The sequence below is a fragment of the Astyanax mexicanus genome, chromosome 15, assembly GCF_023375975.1.
Source record: "Astyanax mexicanus isolate ESR-SI-001 chromosome 15, AstMex3_surface, whole genome shotgun sequence".
In the NCBI taxonomy this organism is placed as follows: domain Eukaryota; kingdom Metazoa; phylum Chordata; class Actinopteri; order Characiformes; family Acestrorhamphidae; genus Astyanax; species Astyanax mexicanus.
The window spans coordinates 23,413,899-23,435,257 of NC_064422.1; the positions used below are offsets into that span (position 1 = coordinate 23,413,899).

The 21,359-nt window shown below is 37.2% G+C and overlaps 1 protein-coding gene across 6 annotated transcripts; it reads left to right on the forward strand.

Annotated features, from left to right (window-relative positions):
- The first annotated feature begins 1,769 nt into the window (after positions 1 to 1,769).
- Positions 1,770 to 20,484, forward strand: eef2k (eukaryotic elongation factor 2 kinase). Of its 6 annotated transcripts, none has more exons than XM_022669212.2 (20): positions 1,770 to 2,083; positions 2,627 to 2,929; positions 4,333 to 4,395; positions 6,008 to 6,108; positions 7,657 to 7,717; positions 7,979 to 8,016; positions 8,410 to 8,581; positions 8,704 to 8,853; positions 9,663 to 9,795; positions 9,984 to 10,111; positions 10,814 to 11,012; positions 11,588 to 11,643; positions 11,772 to 11,849; positions 12,193 to 12,249; positions 12,437 to 12,499; positions 14,038 to 14,172; positions 14,993 to 15,181; positions 15,297 to 15,421; positions 16,536 to 16,714; positions 16,968 to 20,484. In XM_022669212.2, exons 2-20 carry the CDS (start codon positions 2,687 to 2,689, stop codon positions 17,075 to 17,077), a joined length of 2,280 nt encoding a protein of 759 aa, XP_022524933.2. In that variant the 5' UTR covers positions 1,770 to 2,083; positions 2,627 to 2,686; the 3' UTR covers positions 17,078 to 20,484. The 6 variants fall into 6 exon arrangements, with proteins under 6 accessions (XP_022524933.2, XP_015461813.3, XP_022524934.2 ...); XM_015606327.3 differs by having other exon boundaries at positions 1,771 to 2,083; positions 12,440 to 12,499; XM_022669213.2 differs by lacking the exon at positions 4,333 to 4,395 and having other exon boundaries at positions 1,772 to 2,083.
- Positions 20,485 to 21,359: the final 875 nt, after the last annotated feature.

Below are 21,359 nucleotides of genomic sequence, written 5' to 3' on the forward strand. Positions count from 1 at the left end.
CTGTTGTTGCTCGCTCGTTAAACAACCTAAGTTACCTAGAAAACTAAGCTAGTTAGCCAACCTAGCTAACGTTAACTATCTGAACTTAGCTAACGTGCTCCAGATGTTAAGTATGTCCTGTAAAGTTACAGTTTAACAGTTTTAAAAATATGTATAAATAGCAACGCTAACGGTGGTTGGTTAAATGATAATTCCCCGAAATGTCTTAAACTGTAACTTTAGTTATTCAGCTAGCTAGGTATGTTAGCTGCGCTAGCTAAGTTATCTAACTATGGCTACATGAATGGCGTTAATGGATTCTCATAGTTTTAACGTTAACTGGCTAGCAAACATTTCTCAACATTTATTTTCTGTGAAACATGCTCCAGACGTTAGCATTAGTCACGTCCTGCACAGTGTTAGTTTACTCTATGTTATTAACAAAGATAAAATTGGTTGGTTAAGTGATAATTAACCGAAACGTCTTAACCAGTAGTCAACGTGCTAGTTAGCTAGCGCTAGGCTATTTATGTTAATGTTATATTGATATAACTTACAGCTCTGAAAAAATCTAAGAGATCGCTACAGTCTCTGAATGAGTTTCTCTGATTTTGCTATTTAAAGGTATATGTTTGAGTAAAGTGTACATTGTTGTTTTGTCCTATAATCTACAGACATTTCTCCCAAATTCCAAATACAAATATAATCATTTAGAACATTTATTTGCAGAAAATGAGAAATAGCTGAAATAACAAAAAAGATGCAGAGCTTTCATACCTCAAATAATGCAAAGAAAACAAGTTCATATCAGAATTATTTAAACTGCCACACTGCCACACTCAAGTCTCCAACACTTAAAACACATTTTCTGCTTTACACACGTTTTGCAGTTAAAACAGCAGAACAATCTGGTGAAATGAATTAAGTGGGTGCTATTTTGTTCTGATTCTGATAATGCTACATATAGTTTTGTTTGCATTGCTTCATTTTGCAGGATATTTTAGGTTTGCAGTGTGGTCTGTGAATTGGGATAAATCAGCCTAAGTTACAAAAATAAGTAAAACTGTAAACCATAGTGAAGTGGCTAGGTTAGTTAGATATCCTGGTGGCTAATTGGGCCTTTAACTTGGGCTAAAGGTGCAAAACTGTAGCTTTGAAATTATGTTTTTATTTTACACTAAGAGAAAGGGGGACCTCGTGTTTACTTTTCACTTCTCCTAACACCACAAGCACCCCTGAGGTTTGGCATACGTATGTGTATTTTTGTAGATAGCTATGTGTGCTGCTTCTGTCCGCCTCTCCCTCTCTCTCTCTCTCTCTCTCTGAGTGTGTATGTGTGTGTTAGTGGGCGTGTGCGCTACGTGCACTCCGTGTACTCAAAGCATGGCGTGTACTCAAAAGCATGGCGCTGTGGACGGGCTGTACTCTAATCACGGCCTGCTTGTGTCGCTCACTGGGACCTCTGGTGGTCCACTGTTGCCAGCACCACTACTCCCCTATTAACAGTAACTATAATCCCTGCAGGAGGAAACCTGCACTAATAACACAGCGTTAATCTGAAGGCTGAGAGTGTTAGAGCTATGTATTCAGCTACAGCTCTAAACAGGAGTTTAAGCTTCGAAAAACATGCTTATGCTTATGGGGCACATCCAGACAACACTGTACTGTTTTATTATATTGGGTTTATTTATTTATTCTTTTGTAACCCTCACCAAGTCAGAGAGTGGGGGTTTGGTCCTCTAGAGGGCGCAGCAGGGTCATGGCAGGGTGACAGTGCAGTGGAGCAGGCTAATGTTACTGCCCCCACCTCCCTGAAAGTGCATTCAAAAACAGGCAGCAGGGCAGGCAGAGCTGCTGCTGCTGCGGCTGGGGGAGGAGGACACGTTGCACCTTTAAATGGGACGAGAGCTGTTTCAGGGATAGTCAGTCACACAGTGCAGCTGAAATTTCCCTTGAAACGAAGAGCTCAAATCAACAAGCGTTCACAGGATTTAACGCACCTGCACCTGGGCCTGGACAGCAGAGAAAGGAAGAGAAGAAGCTCCACCTGTGAACGACAGACATGCCTTCTTCCCGTGAATAGCCTGGTTTATACAAGCCAAAGGTAGGCGTGTAGCCATCCGCGTCCTCTTATGTTTACTTTAGATTGCAGCTCATACAATGACACATTGTGTTCTTTAGCTGGTAGCAGCTTCATTTCTGTAGCTCCACACAATCTGAACAGCTTTCCAGAACTAGCTAGGTTACACGAGTAGGGGTTTTGTATTTATTCCTGCTTGCTACTTTATGTTGATTGGCTCATTTGAGTCGAATATGTGGGGATTGGACAGCTAGTTTAACTAAGCTATTCAGATGCATATGGCAGTTAGCTAATACTGTTGCTAATATGCTAACCTTAGCTTAAAAACTCTATTTATATGTATATTTTAAAGCTGTTTATTCACATGCATGCTAGGTAAAGCCATTTAAGTTTACTATAAACAAAAATAAGCGTTTTCAATGTGTAGTTTAACCTACCTGAATAGGTGTTCATTTAGCTAAATATGTCACAGCTACGTGAACCTAGCTACCAAGACTTTCTGAGAGTTATTGTCATTCATTGTCCTGTTAGACTTGCCTAAATTTTGTGTTCATGTATGTATTTCAGCTGTCAACAATCCTGCAAGTTCCAGCCTGTCACTCACTCAATAACACCAACAACAACACCATGGCAGACGACGAGCTGATGTTCAGTATGGAGGAGGTGGGCAGCCTAAAAAGGAGTAGTGGTGAACGGGTTGTGCGTTTTGGACGCGACCCTTCAGTTGATGATGACGATGACGACTTCTATATCTGCCCCATCACTGATGACCCTGTCAGTCCTACTAAGGAAATTTGCGATTACCTCAAGAACATTGCCAACAACAGGCAGCTTTCTAACTCCCTGCCCAAAAACTCTTTCACTTACAAGGTGAGGAACATTTTATTTTGTATGTTTCATTAATGTGTTCCTCATGTCTTACGTATTTAATAGAGATGCGTTGACACATTAGGCGATCAAAACTGTTTGCCCGAAAACCGCTAAAAAACACTTCCACTGTTCTGCCAAAAAGACAGAACAATTTATACCAAACAACGAAGCTTTACTTGAATTTATTAAAAATATGTGAATGAAAACAACTTTAAATATATATATAAAAAATATTTTTTGTTAATTAAGTTGATTTTTCATTTATGAGAAGTTTTCTTGAAATATTAACCCATAAGAGCCAAGACACATTTCGGAATATTGATACCAAATCCAAAATGAATTTAATCAGATAAAAACAGTGAGCAGCTCGTTCATGTTTGTTTCTTATTGTGGGCACATGACTAAATATTTTGAGGTTAAAATTATGATGTAACATAAATGACACCACCAATTTCCTAACCATTTTTTCTAACATTTTTGTTCTTGAAATCAGGTCAGAAATAGTTCTAAGGAACGTAAAACATTGATTTAAGCATTTGAATAGTTAAATGGTTGTAACTGAGCTATAGAAGCAAGTAATGCACTTTTAAAAGGAGCTAGTTTTATATCCAGCACTAACCCAACACTCCTACATTCTATAAAAAAAAATAAGATGAGTTGCATAAATACCAGTTCACATACTGTTCTGTGATGTTAGGAACTTTACACATCTTTCAAAGGGCGTGTGACATATATATCAGCATGGGCTTTTTTGGGTTAAAAATAGCACCCCCTAGTCAGTGATGTATCTTTATTATGACACGTCCTTGTCAGTCACAACAGGTTGGGCTCTTTAATTTACATAAAATACAAAGAAGCCTTTAATGTAAGCTTTAGAACATATTACAATAATCTTAGTAGCATCTTATTGCTAATTAAAGGTGTTCCTAATGCTGCAATCCTTTCACAACATATTGTTTTTACAATACCGTTACAAATGGTCGTGCATTCTCTTGTACAATCTTTCTCCCATATATGGAGAAGGAGCCCTGTCTGAAACACATGCTTCAAGGGTAACCAGCAGCTGCTTCACTAAACCTTGTTTAAAGAACAGGAAGTCATGACACAGTGTTTTATCTCTGTGGGTAGGTTTAGACAAGCACTCAAGTCTCTCGATGCATGTCATGACACATGGTGTCCTGTCTTTTTATACATTTGGGTTTTGTTTAAGTCCTTCTTCAGCACAGTTAGGCTCTGAATACTGATGCATGCAAGCCTGGTCTTTTCAGATTCAGTTGTGGTCCATTTTAAAAAATCTAGGCATTGAAGTTATTTAGTATTTAGCAATCCTAATGTAGCTACTGTGTAGTTTACGTCTTTCTAACTCTCCACTGTGTCTACCTCCTCCTCCCCTATCTATTTAGAACAAAAATAAGGAGCCAGAGGTGCGATCGGTCAGGTTTGGTTCTTTAACTGAGAAAGGTCGGGTATGTTCAACATTCAAGTTTTTCAACGTTCAGTACTTTCTAGCCTCTCTGCACTGTTCACTTCTTTCTTTTCCCTTACTCATTAATCCATTCTTTCTCTGGCTTCCTTTGGTACGCATGCTGTTCCTTCACAATAGGAGTTCCACCCCCTTTTCTGCGTCACCTGTTCCTGCTCAGTGTTTTAGCAGCTTACCCCCCACAAGAAAACAACCATAATGAAATTAAATAAACCACTGAAAAGTAATCATGAAATCATAAATGTTGAATAATTATTATTTAGTAATAATTTAATTAATGTTTAGTGCTTAACATAGTATCATATATTTGTTTTTGGTCCAAATAATGATAAACCGATTACAGTACAGTCTGTAATGTCTTACTGAAAAATGTCTGGGCGCATGTACCAATAGATAAATGAAGGGATAGCACTTTCATACATTTGCATTAGCCTCATGATTACTTGGAATTATATCTAACAAGGTATATTTGTATGTGCGTATTACTTTCTGACGTGATCTCATGACTTCTAGATGGAGTTCTCTGTAAATAGGGAACACATGTATATCTACACGTACTCGCTGGTCGGCGCGGATGATCCAAATGGCTAAAAATAGGCTACCGGTACTCTGCTACAGTATCTTGTTTACTTGTATACAGTATCTAAGGCATGTCTGCTTTTCATTGATGTAGCATTGCATGCAGAACCACGAACTGCTTTACACTCACTAAGCACTTTATTAGTAGTATTTATAGTCAAATTCATATAGTCAAATTCATTCAAATTCAATTATAAAAAACAGCCAGTGTGGGAGCTGTGCAGTGCATAAAGTCATACATGTGCAGGCCTGCAGCATCAGGAATTTTGACAAGAATCAGGAATGTTTTCTTGGCACATATTAGGCTTGTCAGTATCGATCAGTCATCGCTTGAATGCCACCGCCTAAATGCTAGTATTGTTGCTGACCATGTGCATTCCTTCTCAGCCCAGTTCACCCATCTTCATGGCGTATGTCCAGCCCATGTCCAGCCCATGCACAAAGCAAAACTTAAAACAATTGGCTTCAGAAATTTGACCATGAGTTCAGTGTTTTTTCAGTGGATCTAAATCCAATAGAACACTCTATGAATGGGGTAGATTGGCAGGGAGAATGGTAGTGTAAAAGTTCCCCTGAAAGACCTACAGGATTTGTGTTACACAATTATGTCAAAATGGACTAGAATGGACCAGAGACAATGTTTCCTAAATCTTGTGGAATTCATGCTGTTAAGAATTGAGCCAAAGAGGAGAGTGTGTTTACCAGTTATAGTATAGTGTTCCTAGTAAAGTGCTCGGTGGACCTTTTAATGACCTATTAATTTATTTTATTTTGATAATTCTGTCTTTAGATTTATTATAGCATTCCTCACGTATTGCTACCCATGCCTGTCTGTGCTCCTTTCCTTTTATCCCACTGTTTTGATTGCACATTTGCTATTTAAATCCTACACAGGAAAAAGGAAAAACATCAATCATCATTGTCCAGATGTAATAGTATGGGAGTGCTTGTGTGGGAGGAATACTGAGGCTTTTGCAGAGAAGCTGAAATCTGAGCACTGTTTCTCTCTGCCATAGGCCACTTGGAAACATGCTATTGAAAAAGCTAGAGCTATGCCAGACCCCTGGGCCGAGTTCCATTTGGAAGAAGTTGAGACTGAGCCCTGCATTAGATACAGGTTTGTAGCATTACGTGTTACTTTTCTTGTCCACCAGCAACAACAGCCTCCATGTTGGGACCCTAAATAATATTATCAGTATCTGGGTCAAGAACATATATTATTTTAAGTATTTTCAACGGGCCAATTTAAATTCATAACGTTTAAGAGTTATTTTGCAGTTTTCAAACATTTAATTTTTACATATACAATCATCAAATTGTTCTCATTCAGATGGCAAAATATCATGTAGTGTTACCATAGAATATTTCCAATTTATTCATTTACTTTATAAACCTAGCCTTTTTCTTTTTTTTCATCTCAGTAGTGTAATGCATTGTGTAAATAATGATCTCATATTTCTATTCTACAATGTCACTCATCTTCTTAACTGTACACATAAAACTGATAGAAAGTTAAGCATCCTGTATCCGAAAATGTGGAGGTCATCTTGTCACTACATCTACAGAAGACAACCTGTTCAATTTTAATATCGACATGTTTTATATTGTAATGAACATACTGCCCTACACTGACACTTCTTGGTTTTATTTACTATGTTAATGACACAGACAAATTGAGTCCTGTCTTGACTATAGTCTTTTTTGGTATATTTAAATTCAGTAATTTGTGGTTGTTTCATGCGCTTGAATCATGTATTAATACAGTCTGTATGGAGAGAAATAAATGATCAGTTTTTTAAACCCTGTTCGACTGACCCAGTTCCATTTTCACATCAGCTAAATGCCTTTGAACAAATGGGTGTTTATGTGTAGTAATCGATAACAGCGATATGAAGCTGGACTTGCAGAGAGACATGTGGATTTATGTTCCCTTTTATGTGCCAACTTTAAAAACGGCTGTAACGTAATTCCCTTCCAATCTTGATGTACAGCTAGTGGCTGTGTGCCTGTGCAGACACACACATACACACACAGACGCACGAGTTGTGCGCCTGATGGAATTCTTCACATGGTACAGCGTGTGCAAACTTTACATGTGAAAATAAAGGCTGTGTGCTAGAGCGGTTGTGCATGTCTTGCACGTCTCTGTCCTCTCCTATGATTTATCTTTTTATTTTAGTATAAATAGGAAAATAGTGACACTGACATACTTGACTGAACTGTGTAGCATTACTGATTTGATTAATTAATTAATTCATTTATTCCTTCAGTTAAGCCTTTTAATAAAACATGGCCTGTATATTGTTTAATACTTCATAATTATACTGCTATGTAGCACTTTTTGTTGTACGTCTTACAATATTTCAATTTCAACAAATTGGTGAACCATTTCTTGATGCAACCTGATTATAAAAGACCATATTCATTTATGTTTGTTCATAAAACCTTGAGTAATCTGGACACCAAAAAAAAAAGTGGATAATTGTTTTAATGTAGTATGTAGCACACTGTTTAAAATGAGCTGCAGAGGCCGGTATTGCAATAAAAATTACAGGTTACTTTAGGTAGTATAGACATAAGCTTTCGTTTTGCATTTATAACACATTTGCATGATCACCCTTAAACATCTTATCAGTTTGACTAAATGCTCTTGTTTATGTTTTAGGTATAATGCCATTACAGGTGACTGGGTACAGGACCAAGTGTTCATTAAGATGTCCTCTCAGGTATTATGGCACCTTTTTACAACATTATTATTATTATTATTATTATTTTATGTATTTATTATAGATCATCCATTTAAATTAATTAGATGTGGCATGTAAAATTGTGTGAATATATTATTAAGATGTCTGTTACTTTATTGTTCACGCAATTAGGTAATCCCAGAAATATAATATTTTGATCAGATGGTTCCAAAATTGTGGGAGCCACTATAGCTATTATTTTATTATTTACTAACATTTAGAAATATATTTCTTTTACAGCCTTTTGGAAAAGGGGCCATGAGAGAGTGCTACCGAACGTAAGTGGTGTTAAATTTCACTCTTTACCCAGAATTGCATTCCACAAATTCCTGATCAGGTGATAACTTTGCCCCCTGAAAGGAGTCCTTCACAGTGTGTTATGTAATGTTGCCTTAAGCGCTGTAGCTAATGTACATTCAAACGTCAATGTAGTTGTCACAATAATGGCAATACTGATGTCTAGTCTTAAAGAGACTTTTATATATGTGTATATATATATATTTTGTATATATAAAATTTTGTTTGCTTTGTCTGTACTAGTTTATAATATTGACCAGACAACTTGCAAGGGCTCCTTCCTCACATGTTGTTCTATGTTGTTCTTCATGCATATCTCTATCCATTTGGTGATTTTTTTTTTTTTTTTTTGTTTCTTTGTTTGTTTTTTGCAGAAAGAAGTTGTCAAACTTCTCTCACAGCAGCAACTGGAAATGTGCCTCAAACTATGTGGCTAAGCGGTACATGGAGACTGTGGACAGAGACGTTTACTTTGAGGATGTAAGGTTACAAATGGAAGCTAAATTGTGGGGTGAGGAGTACAATCGCCACAGGCCTCCAAAACAGGTACCTATTTATAGATGTTTAGATCTTTAGTTCTGCTTTTAACAAACTGTGTAAAGCGTTTACTCCAGAAACCACACTGTTTATTCCATTGTCTGTTTTGTCCTCTTCCTGTTGGCCATCAGGTGGACATTATGCAGATGTGTGTTGTGGAAATGGCATCTCGCCCAGGGAAACCACTTTACCACCTGGAGCACTACATCGAGGGGCAGTACATCAAATACAATTCCAACTCTGGCTTCGTGAGGGATGATAATATACGGCTCACACCCCAGGTACAGTAATTGAAAATGCACATAAAAGACTCAAAAAACATCTTATACATAAGATACATTGAATATATATAATGTTACGGTGCAAATATCAGAGACCACTCCTCAGTAATTTAATTTCCATTAATGGGGTTTCTGAGTGGTATAGCTGTCAAAGCGTTGGCATTTTATTTAGAGATCAAACCTTTGCCATTTGTGACAAGGAGCATAAAAAGACTCTGTCTCTGTGGGTAGGCACAATACTAGCCAGTGCTGGTGTCTGTTTGCTGACGTATCAAAATTGTCAGGATGTTGCTTTAGTAGCAGTTTAATAAGATGTGTTGGCTGGCTTTATTTGATTCCACGGAAGTACAAGCTAGTCTTCACGTTCCCAGCACTGCTAGGAGAGCTCTGGGGTGTCCTAATGAGTTTCATTTTAAGATTTTTCACATCTCCAAAGTTCAGTTCTGAAAGGTGGAATAAAAATTCTGCTTCTCAACATCTATGTAACTTTCAAACATTTTTAATAGATTAGTAAATATTGGACATACCTTTATTCTGAGAATATCACTAGCTTCAGAAGTTGGATTTGATCAAAATTCTTTTATTGTTTGAGCTTTTCACAGTAAGAGCTTGTTGCACAGCCCCACACATTATTTGAGGCCTTTTGCAAATAAATTGCTTTATATCTAACAAACTGAAAATTAAACAAATAAAAGTGGTCTGTTGACCTGTTTTTAACATTGACAACAGTAGCTCTGATGTACATGTTTTTTAATTGTTTTTTTTCCACCAGCTGTCTGTTTAATACGTGACCACTGTTATCTTTATAGGCATTCAGTCACTTCACATTCGAGCGTTCTGGTCACCAGCTGATAGTTGTGGACATTCAGGGAGTTGGCGATCTCTACACAGACCCTCAGATCCACACAGAGAAGGGAACAGACTTTGGTGATGGCAACTTGGGTATTTATCTCTGCTTATCTTTTCAGCAACCACTTTCATAATTGCTCAGTTTTCTGTGCATGCAGTCATTTAGTAAAAGTCATTTAGTGACAGTAGAGTAAACAAGCTCAGAGTCAAAGTATGCATATAATAGTAGAACTAAAATAGTTTCAAGTGTTGTCTCTGTTTGTGTGCCTTGTTTCTTTAAGGTGTTCGTGGCATGGCCCTGTTCTTCCACTCTCACCTATGTAACAAGATCTGTAAGAGTATGGGTCTCACACCTTTTGATGTGGCCCCTGCAGAAAGCACTCAGCTGGACTGCACCAATAAGCTGCTGGTTAGTTCTTAAGTGTCTTAAGTATTTTTAATATTCTTAATACCATCAGAACTGTCCTGCAAAACTTGAGTTTAGAAAGGTATCATTAATCCTTACAGGACACAAAAAATTCAGACGTCATTTAATTTAAATAAATAGTTGTTTTCTAATAGAATTGGACAATTTCTAGAGAGATTTTGAATGATTAGTATACAATATAAGGACAAACTACATAGTAACAAGCAACAGATTGGTTGTTGGCCCATTTTTACATCATTGTTTTAAATATATTTTCTTTGGTTTATTTTTGTAAATATAAATTAAATGTGATTAAAGTTTTTAGTAGACCAAGCTTACTTGTTACCTTTATAAAAACAACATTCTGGGCTCCGACTGGTTGAGTGGACTAAGGCACTGCCACTATAGCCATCAGCAGCCAGAGCCCTGAGAGAGCACAATTGGCCTTGGCATCTATGAGCTGATGTATCGGAGCCCTGGCTACTCTGTAATTCTACAACAGCAGCACCTTCCTGTTGTTGCAGAATTGCTAGTGATAGGGGGAATAAAGCTGAGTGGGTAGAATATTGGTGTTGCTAAATTGGGTGAAAAGTGGGATAAAATTAGAAAAATAATAAGTAAAAAACAATTAAACGTTTAGTTTTGTGGTGTAATTCAGAAATGGCAAAATTCTGATTCATACTTGTTTATTATCTTGCTGTGCAGCAGTCAGCCAAGACCATGCTCCGTGGCTGTGAGGAACAGTGTGGTTCCCCCAGGGTTCGGACCACCTCTTTCACCCATATGTCCCCTCATCTCTCCCGCCTTTCGGAAACCTCCTCAGCTGATGAGAACCTCAGTGATGCAGAATCAGTTCCCTGCTCTCCCCTTAGTCTCGGCGTCTCTGTGGACCGATCGCCATTGGGTAAAATCTCACATGGATTTGATTGAATTAGGATTCTTTAGAACACCTCTTACCAATCCAATTATCACGATAAGATCAGTTACCAAGATCAGGGTAAATTACATCACAGCACTACACAATGCTTTTCTTAGGAAACTGTCAGAATTTGTTGCATGTTCTGTTATTAAAAAAGAGCATACATTTGTCCTGTTTATGGGGTTTGTATAGGATGTTGAATAAAAATCAGCAGTTTTGCTAACATTTTTTAAATAATTTATTTTGTCCAAAAGAATCCGAAAAATAAAGCATTTATGCCACATTTCTTACCCTGACTTTAAAAAGTCAAATGGTATCTTTTTTTTTTATTTTAAAGCATTTCTATTGGTCATTCATCACTCAGTTTCAACACAATAAAAAATTACATAGTTGGTTGCTTGCCCATAATGATAAACAGTAATTATAATGTTGTAATACAATTTTAATCAGTTCCACTGTTCTAAATCAGTTCTCTGCTATACTAGCCTATTTTGTTTTTATGGTTATCAAGTTGTCTGCCTTTATATTGTTTCCCTATATGTGCTTTCGTATACTTGCAGGTTGGTCATTCATGAATGAAATGAACGAAGGAGACAGAAACAACACAGACCACAAGGTAGGAGTGTGAAGAGTGCCTCATGCTGTGGAGTGTGAAGTTTTAGTAAGCGTATTAGCGTTAGTGTAACATAAGTATCGATGTCATGAGGCATGACGGCTGGAGACTAAATGATTTTCCATTCCCAGGCTTCAGACAGTGGAGGAGACAGTGGATACCCCAGTGAAAGACGCAGTGAAGGAGACCTGGCTGAACATCATGACCGGGTATTTATTTTTCTCTTTTTCCTGCTCACTGTATTGGTCAGTTTAACGTTTTAGAAATTTTGACAATTGTTTAATTTGGAAGTTGTTCTTTATGTTATGTCAAATTTGGACCATTAAATTTGACTGGCTTCAAAATCTGGTTACACTAATTTCCTCCTTCAGTAAAGTTGCTGTTTTGTAGTTTTCTTGTGTGACAGAGATATGTATAGACACCATAAGCTATGGATATGACAGATTGTGATTTATTTCAAAAAAGTAAATGTTCAGTCCATTGCAAGGACTGAATGCAGTGCTGACTGGATTCTACAGATGACAGCATGTTTTTTTTAATACGTTGACGTAGGCTCGACCCGCCTACAACAGACATTATTCCGAATCGGATGAAGACAGTGTTCGCAGGGTAAATACAAGCGTTTCCTGTTTCAGAGTCTAATCCATAATCACTTAATCCAGTATACTCCCATTCCCTCATCTGTCTAACCTCTTGTCTTCTCACACTGATTTACGGTGGTTCTATCTTTAGCACTACCTGCATTACCAATAATCTCTAATGTTCATCAGTCTCACCCTCCTCTCACCTTCCCCAGCAGAAAGCGGTGCTTAATGCCAGCAAGCTGTCCCTTACTGTAAACAGCCCTGACTCTCACACGGTGATTTCCTGCATGCACCACAGTCAGCATTGCACTGTGTTTGGTGAATGAATACTAAAACACTGGTATCCCTGCATTCCCTTACCCTCTGTCTCATACTTTCTTCCATATTGAGAGGTTGATCTATTCTTTCTGAAAATTTAACATAGAACCAGATAATGTTTTGTTTGCTTCTTTCTTTGGTATTGAAAATATGATATAAAGTATTTGCTTGTTGGACCAGGCTAAAGCATTTTTTGTGAAGAACATTCGTACTTTGGCTTTTTAATTTGTTAGAATAATTAAAAAAAAAATTTAACCTCTAGTGATTTTGTGTTTCTTTTTCACCTTTTCATTTAGTTTCTTTGGGGACAGTGTCGACAATTCTAGGTTAACTTGGAAGATTGATTTAATTTTCCCCAGCTGTAGCTTTTGGGAGACTCCACACAGCCAGGATACAGAGCTCTGAGGCTTGCCTACTTTCATTTACTGTCCAGATGAATCATTTAAATCATATCAAGCCAATTCTTTAATTGCTACCAATTCTTTTTTTTGCTTTGGAGATAGAAGATATGTTAATGAAGTGCAGTTCTATGTACATACATAGGCCATGTTTACAACTGGTCACTTCATGCTTCTTGAGTATCAGGATTATATCTTGATAAAACCAAGTTACAAAAATATAAAAACATGGAAATGCACCCAGTACGCATTTAAACAAATACAAATGTGATCCCACAAAAAAGCAACGTAACCATGTAATCGTTTTTCGAAACACACTTCATCCAAAGACACTAATGTAAGTTCTTGTGTAAACTGTGATTGTTAGAACACTCACTCTGCTTTCAAGTGCCTGTCAGGCAGTATGTTTATCCAAGGTGAAGCAGGACTTGGTCATGTGGTCTGTGAGGGGAAACTCAGAACAGACACATTAATATGTAACAAATAAGGACAGAACATAATATTCCTAATGTATACTGAAAAAGATAGTGAAATGACTGGAATAAGTCCCTTCTTTATTTTATATTTGTACAGCTGTGTGTTATCAGCATGACTGCCTTCAGCTCTTAAAGTGTACTCACATGTGCAGTATCACTCCTGCTGTTAGAAAGAGAGAGAGAGAGAGAGAGAGTGCGCACTGTAGCCTGAGAGCATTGTGGGTCAATAAGCTGTACAAGTACTTTCCTTTACTTTTTATAAGACAAAATTCGGTACAACAGAGGCTCTACAGGACTGTGCATGTTTGGAGTATTTTAGAAAGAAGCTGGAGTTTAAAACACTGCATGGTGGATTATGCAGCATACTTTAAAGGAGAGCACTCCGGTCCTGTGAATGCTTTAGCTGAAGAGCAGAGTTACTGCTCTCTCCAGCAAATACAGTGCATTAAATACATTACATAATGCATTACATAACTTTGATTTGAGCTTGTATCCCTGACAGTAGAGCTTGTTTTTGCATTGAAGAGAATATGCATTCATTGCACATATGTGAATAGTATCTCTTCATTTACAGACTCGGTACAACTATGCTAATATCTTTTCTATTTTTTTACCCTTCAGCTCACAGAGGAAAAATGGAGTTTCTTCCATTCATCCCGTGCCCATATTCACAGACCCTCCTGTGTAGCAGTAGAGGTGGAGAGATTGAACAATCTGATGCTTGAAAGGAAAATCGGCAAGTCTGTTTTGGGCAAGGTAATTGTTTTTATTCAAAAGAATAAAACACCGGTTTGGTTGCTGATTTCTCTGTGACCTCCAGACACTGTAAATATTTGTTTAGTTCCTCCAGAAGCTCACTCTGTTCAAAATGGTTAATTCATTGACTTGTTCACTTTTCAATACGTCAACTGATTAGGACACCACCAAAGATTTTTAGGAAACACATATGAGTGATGCAGTTATACACGGCCACATTAACTAATCTAACAAAACTGCCATAAAAATTACTTGCTGTTTATACAGCATTTTTATGCATCGAGTTGTAAATAAATTATTAAAACTGAATCTTGAATCTTTTTTCAGTTCTTACTTATTAAGCCCTTATTGTAAATTAACCAGTATAACATTGATCAAATCATCAGACATAACTTAGGTGTTGGACGGTAACTCTGAGAGCTAATGTCACTTTAATTCCATTTCAGTAAAAGAAATATAGCATATTATAAGTAATGCATACAATTTATTTGAATTAGAACAATTTGTAATACATGAAAGTACAGTCCCAGTCAAAAGTTTGGATACACCTTTTTCAAAGTGTCCAGCTCATCCCTAATCACCCATCTCAGTTGTCTTATGTCAGGGGATTGTGGAGGCCGAACTTTTTTTTGTTTACTGCGTAATTCCATATGTGTTCCTTAATTGTTTTCATGTCTTTAATAATAATCTACATGTAGAAATTAAATTACATTTGATTATTTCCTAACTATCACTGTCTTTTCAGTATTGAAGCAGTTAAATTTCTAATCCTAAATACTCAATCTCTAAAGTCTGGATTTTTTTGCTTGTGAATGTTCAGGTTCACCTAGCCATGGTCCGGTACCATGAGGCCGGAAGATTCTGTGAGAAGGATGCACCATGGGACCAGAAGTCAGCTTTGTATCATTTGGAAAGGGCAGCCATGTGTGGCGAGCTGGAGGCTATTGTAGCTCTTGGCCAGTGCTATCTGCAGCTGCCACATCACATTCTATCTGAGCTCGAACTGGAGGTAATTTTCTTTCTCTGTCTTTACAAAACAGAAGATCACCATTTAATCCTCTAATCCCATTTTACAAAATGTCTCTGGGTTTTAACTGGTAACACTTTGTTCACTATAACAACAGGACAGTGATGAGAACAGAAAGAAAGGCTTCCGTTTTCTACTTCAGGCGGCTGAAGCTGGAGACAGACCCAGCATGATGTTAGTGGCCAGAGCGTTTGACACAGGCATCAACCTCCCATCTGACAGGTGCGTAAGAATGGTCACCAATGTGTTATATAAAGAAACTCTTGCATGTTTTTTAGCCTTATCTCTATCCAACACAAGCATTGTAATGTTGATTACAACAGACTCTATGTGTTTCTCTATTTCAATTAAAGAAGAACCAAGAGCTCAAAACGTGAAAAGTCATATACAACAGAGGCCATTGTGCATTTGCTGAATTATATGAATACATTTGTGGGAGGTAACTGGGGACAATATGACAAAAATATTAGATCACAATAGCTAAAGACACTTTTACAATACACCACATGTATCACAATATTTTGACACATGGACAGAATGCTTTAGTAGTGCCAGTAAAAGCAGCAGTAAAAGTCTCTAGTACATTGACTTTTGTCCAAAGACAGGACTAATCATTTAGCTAGCTTTATTGTTATTATACATGAAAAAGGTTCTCATTGCATGTCAAACCACAAGTTTAGCAAAGCTAGCAGATAATGGCTTTGATCATAGACCCAATAGTGACAACTTTGCGCAACCAGATATTGACCCCACAACCCTGTGATCAATGACCCAGCATGCCACTACAGTCCCCTAAAGCATATCTGAATGTACTATACTGTGGACTGGTCAATATATACAGTTGTTTTTGTTTTGTTCTGACAATAGTGACAATATTTTAATCCTGCAACAAATCTTGGTAACTAAGTATCACACATTTTTACAGGGAAGCAAAAATGACCCGTGGTTTTCAGCCTTACCATACAGATGTAGGACTAAGGGGCATTCTAAGTACTGTTCTGCTGAGATCAAATAATTGCACACATATTACAGCCATGAACATAGCTTTTTAGAAATATTTTTTTCGGGTCTATAGTGTGTATAATGTACATCACATTGCTATATGCAGACTATATGCAGATTTATATGCAGATTCATGATAACAAAAATCAGTACAGTAAATACATAATTAGTTACCAAACCAGGCCACAAAACTATAATCTAAATAAACATTTGAGTAAATGTCAAAGCAGTCTCAACACTGTAAATTGTTGTTGTTGTGTGATAGTTAATGTGCTTTTATTTTAATACATGCATGAAGTAATGTTCTGTTTTTACCTGTGTTCCCAAAATGTAGGACTCAGGACTGGGAGGAAGCCGTGCAGTGGTATGATTGTGTTTTGAATATGACAGACTATGATGAGGGTGGAGAGTTTGACGGTATGCAGGATGACCCACGATATCTTCTACTCGCTCGTGAAGCTGAACTGTTTCAGATGGGAGGGTTTAACCTAACAGCAGACCCTCAGAGAGCAGGTAAGCAAGCTACAAAGAGAATTCAGCTCTTCATCAGTACATACTGTACATAAAAAAATGAAATGATTCTGTTAATATTCTATTCAGTAACTGGAAATAAGTTTACCATGTTTTAAAAATATTAAGGCTGCTGTTTAATATCTGATATTCTTAGGAATTTGTAGCACTTGTTTGTTAAACATGACATTGTCTCTATTACTTTCTTTTACAGCATTTAGAAGTAAAAGTGATTTCCACCATTCTTTCTTTGCAGGTGATCTGTTCACTGAGGCAGCTGAAGCAGCCATGGAGGCAATGAAAGGCAGACTGGCTAATCAGTACTATATGAAGGCTGAGGAGGCTTGGTCAGCTATGGAGGAGTAAAGGAGCTGATTTGTTTTCCCAAGACTGTTATCACTTTTAATATTTAACTCTGGGATATGTTTACATGGTCCTTTACAACATAATACTTTCAGAATGCTGTGATGTCCTTTTTTATGAAGTTCTTTTAAAGCAGATACACACAGATGCTTCTGTGAATGTTTGAAAGGTCTGCATTATGAGCTAGTTAAATTTCACACCACTGCCAGCAAAACAGGAAGGAAATGAATCTAAGAAGAATAAGACCCACATGCAAAACACTTCAGTAGCAGCATCAGCAATAGCATCATTCCGCTTGTTGCTTTTTCTTGTCATGGTCCAGAAAGTAGCCGGTAGAGCTGTAACGGTTTTGTGGTTCTTCAGGTCACGGTTTGGCGCATGGTGTGCATGATATGATTGTACTTTTATTTGTTTGTTTGTTTGTCTGTCTTTCTTGCTAAGGGCACTTGGACAAGCCCCTACTTCTCATGCATGCAAATTGAACGCTAAATTTGTGTCAAATTGGGCTCCTTTTAGCACACAGCTGCAAAGATCAGCACTTTCCACCTGTAGTCACATCCCAAATGCCTTGCTGTTTACATGGGTTAAATTAGGTGTGCTAAATGAGGTGGAACACTGCGGTGTTTTCCTCATATGGGTGCAGCACTTTATATATGGCAAGGCTGTTTACACCTGGCATTAACATGAGTTTCTTATCTAGTTAGTATTTGGACATACTTTGGCCAGATTCTGTCTTGTTTACACTTTCCACAAAAATGCATCCCCGGTGTGGGCTGGTGGCATTCAATTTCACTTTCTCCAAAGTTTTAAATTTTAGATTTAGTGATTGACCATCTACTGGCACATGCGCATTATTGAGATTACACAAAGAGAAACCAGTATCTATTATGGTAAATAGCACTTGTGTTAACTTTTTCAGTTAATGCATTTTAGCTTGCCCAACTGTATTTGGGAAACACATTCTGTTTGCATTTGGCTTAAATGCAGTTTAGATGTGTCTCCACCTCCAAATGTATGTTTTGATCACAGTCTGATCAAAATGTGGTCAAGTGATCACAGAAAACAAATTAGTTAAAGGTGGAAAAGGTTTCCTGAAATTCTCCTCTCATTTGACAGCACCCAGTTTATACTAAGAATGTAAAAACTGCCCCTATTGTACAAACTACAAATCCACATATCAAAATAAACAACTTTATTCAACTTTTTAAACATTTTGAAAAATAAATTTGTTGTATTAAATAAAAAAATATTTTTTATGTGTTTTGAGCTAACCATGCTTTAAACCGTGACTCAGAACCTTTAAACCAAAACAGTAAAAGGGGGGTAAAATTTGCTTTAAATTAAGATTGTTCCGCTGTATTTAACAGGTATGTTGATGGACCTTGAAAAATGCTTCATCTGACCAACTGTGTTGGTTGCATTAAGCTTGCATTCAGTCTGTTTAAATGTAAGGAAAGAACTGAGGTGTGTGTGTGTGTCTGGGTGTGTGTAAAGCTGAAGTCTGGATAGCTGGTGCTCCAGCTGTTTACAGTCAGATCTAGTCAGTATGTCAGATCTAGTCAGTCTAGCATGATAATGGACATTATCAGATATTACATAAGCCAGTAACAAGACTCTCCAATAGAAAAGGAAGTGATGACTAGCCCAGTTGGACAGTCAGTACTCTTAGTCATTCTTTATCTTGATTGGCATTCTTTATCTTGCTTGCTGAAACTGCCTTGTGAAACACGTTCTGAGTTACATTATCTGATTATACTGTGTTGTCAAATCATGAATCAGTAAATCATCAAGGGAAGGACAAAAGGCTACACAAATACCAAAGCAGGGCACAGCTAGGGGTTGACATGTAATTGGCAGCGTTCTCTTTATTCGCTTGAGTTCTGTTTTGAAAAACTTGTATAAATTGCAGCTATGATATGCTTTTGATGTATATAAGGCACAGGAGTAACATACAAGATCATTTTTAAGGTTAAATGATCTGCAACTTGCATTATTGCAATGCAGATGTTGAAATTTAGCACAATTACTCCATTAACTAACACCACACGTAACCGGGTGTTTTAAAACATAGCTAGCTTGCTAGCTTGGTGTTTTGGGGTCCTTCTGCTCTTAAAAATGATATGAATGTGTGTGAGAGAGATACTGCTTATTAAATAACACATTATTATAACAGGAACTTTGTTGTTGCAGAAAATGTTCTTTATCCCCGGCTAGTTAACTAGCTCTGTTTTACTATTACACATAAGAATTTTATGTCCCCTGTTATGCTAACGTTAGCATTTTAGCTTGGGTCATTTTCTGTTGTGGATGTGGACAATATTTTCCTGAAACTGAGAGAGAATGTTTTAACATAAGTATCCGAATACATGTGGACAGAACCTAAATATAATGTATGACCCATAAGAGGAAGTTTTTATGAATTATATTATGGTTGTGGTTTAGTCACAGGTGCTAGCCTATTTAAGATCATCTCGACCCCAATCACCTGTGAACACAAAGCTTTGAGCGTGCTTTTGCTTTTGTGTAACTTAACTGTGTTTTTGATATTGAAAATTTGAAAAGTAGTTCCAGCTGCTTACAGTAAAGGAACTGTTGTTGTGAATTATTAGCGGTTGATCTGTGTAATAATGCAAGCATGGTAACAAAAACTGCTCTTATCAGATATGAGATCATAGATAAAATGATTTACCACGAGTCAGATTGTGTGGTTGGAACTGATTGTTGCATAAAATAACAATAATGCTCTAAACCATAATAAGTTCTTGCTTTTTTAAAGGATATATACCAGTTGGCACACAAAACATAACAGGGAATTAATTACAGACTGTTCATTTTGAGAGATTCGTAACATTTAATCTTAAAACATGCACGGAGAACTATACAGTTGAAGGTTGAGGAGTGTTTTCACAGATAAAGCGCCTTAAAACTCCCAGTCTGACTTTCTTTCGACATGGTGCTGCAGCTGCAGGCTAATCAGATTCTTGCAGTTTTCATAAGCCTTTTTTCAGGCCAAACAATGGTAATGTACAGCTAAATGGGATTCATGGACCATTTTTGGCCAGTAGCACCTTTTCCTCAGCAGTTGATGGAAAATTGTGTTTGAGGCAGCTAATCAATGCAGTGTCGCGCTTTATTTTCTTCCAAAAATAATGCATTTACATCTTTAACATGCACACAGACACTTAACAAATCTGCCTCTAGGTTCTTCATCTCTCCTTTGGCATGTTTGGCCAAATAAACCCTCTGTGACACTTGAGTGCTCTTTCTGGTTATCAAATAAATTTAATACATTGTGCATGTGGAACAAAAAAGGATTTTCTGAGCTGCATGAACAAAATTTCACAAAACATGTACACATTTCCAATTGCTAATTGAATAAATGCTTCTTTTGTTTTTAATACAGAACTCTATATTGTCTGGACATTGAGTCTTTTTTTTTTTGTTCCTTCAGCATCTAGTGAATTGCAGCCCGAACAGCAGGCGATTGATTTAAATATATTTAAATGGGATGTAAATATTAACAGACAATATTACTTCACATTTGACCATGTTTTTAAATAAAAAATGTAATAAGTTTCTTCTATATTAAGGAAGCTTGTTTGATAGTCATGAGTGCCAGAGGTGCGTTTTTTTGGGCTACCTTTATCTCAAGCCTTTATCTCAGGCTGTTAAAAAAAGAAACTACTGTGTTGTAAAGGTCTGTGGCAACCTTAGATGTTGGAATAAATCTGACGGGCAAAGTGGAAACAGACTTGGCAACCCTGGCTGCAGCTTCCGCAAACTCTCTGTTTGCTTTCTCTCTATCACTCCAAAGACTACAGAATTCACTAAATGTGTGATTTAAAACACAGAGAATGCAGTTTAAATGTATAATAAGCTGATTTACAGTGGCTACGGCTGTTGTCTTGTCCCTTATCGGATGTGTTAATCTTATCTTGAAGACACAGAGAGTGTGGTGCCTGTATGAGCCCACACATTAACGATGAGGTGATATTGAAATTGTCAATTATATCGACTAATCGCTGCAGCCCCGATGCAGATTAGTCAGCATATCCTCTACAGATAATAAAACTGAAATTCGACAATTTCTCTCCACATCTCAGAGCACGAATTTATATTTTAACTGAATTTACAATATTCAGTTAAAGTAAATCCAATTGCATTATTAGATACACAGACATGAATGTATCTAGTAAAGCAGGGGCCAACCTTCAGGCCTACTGGAGGGCTGTGTCTTTAAAAGTTGTACTGCCGACCTAGCAGGAATACAACTCTTAATTGCAAC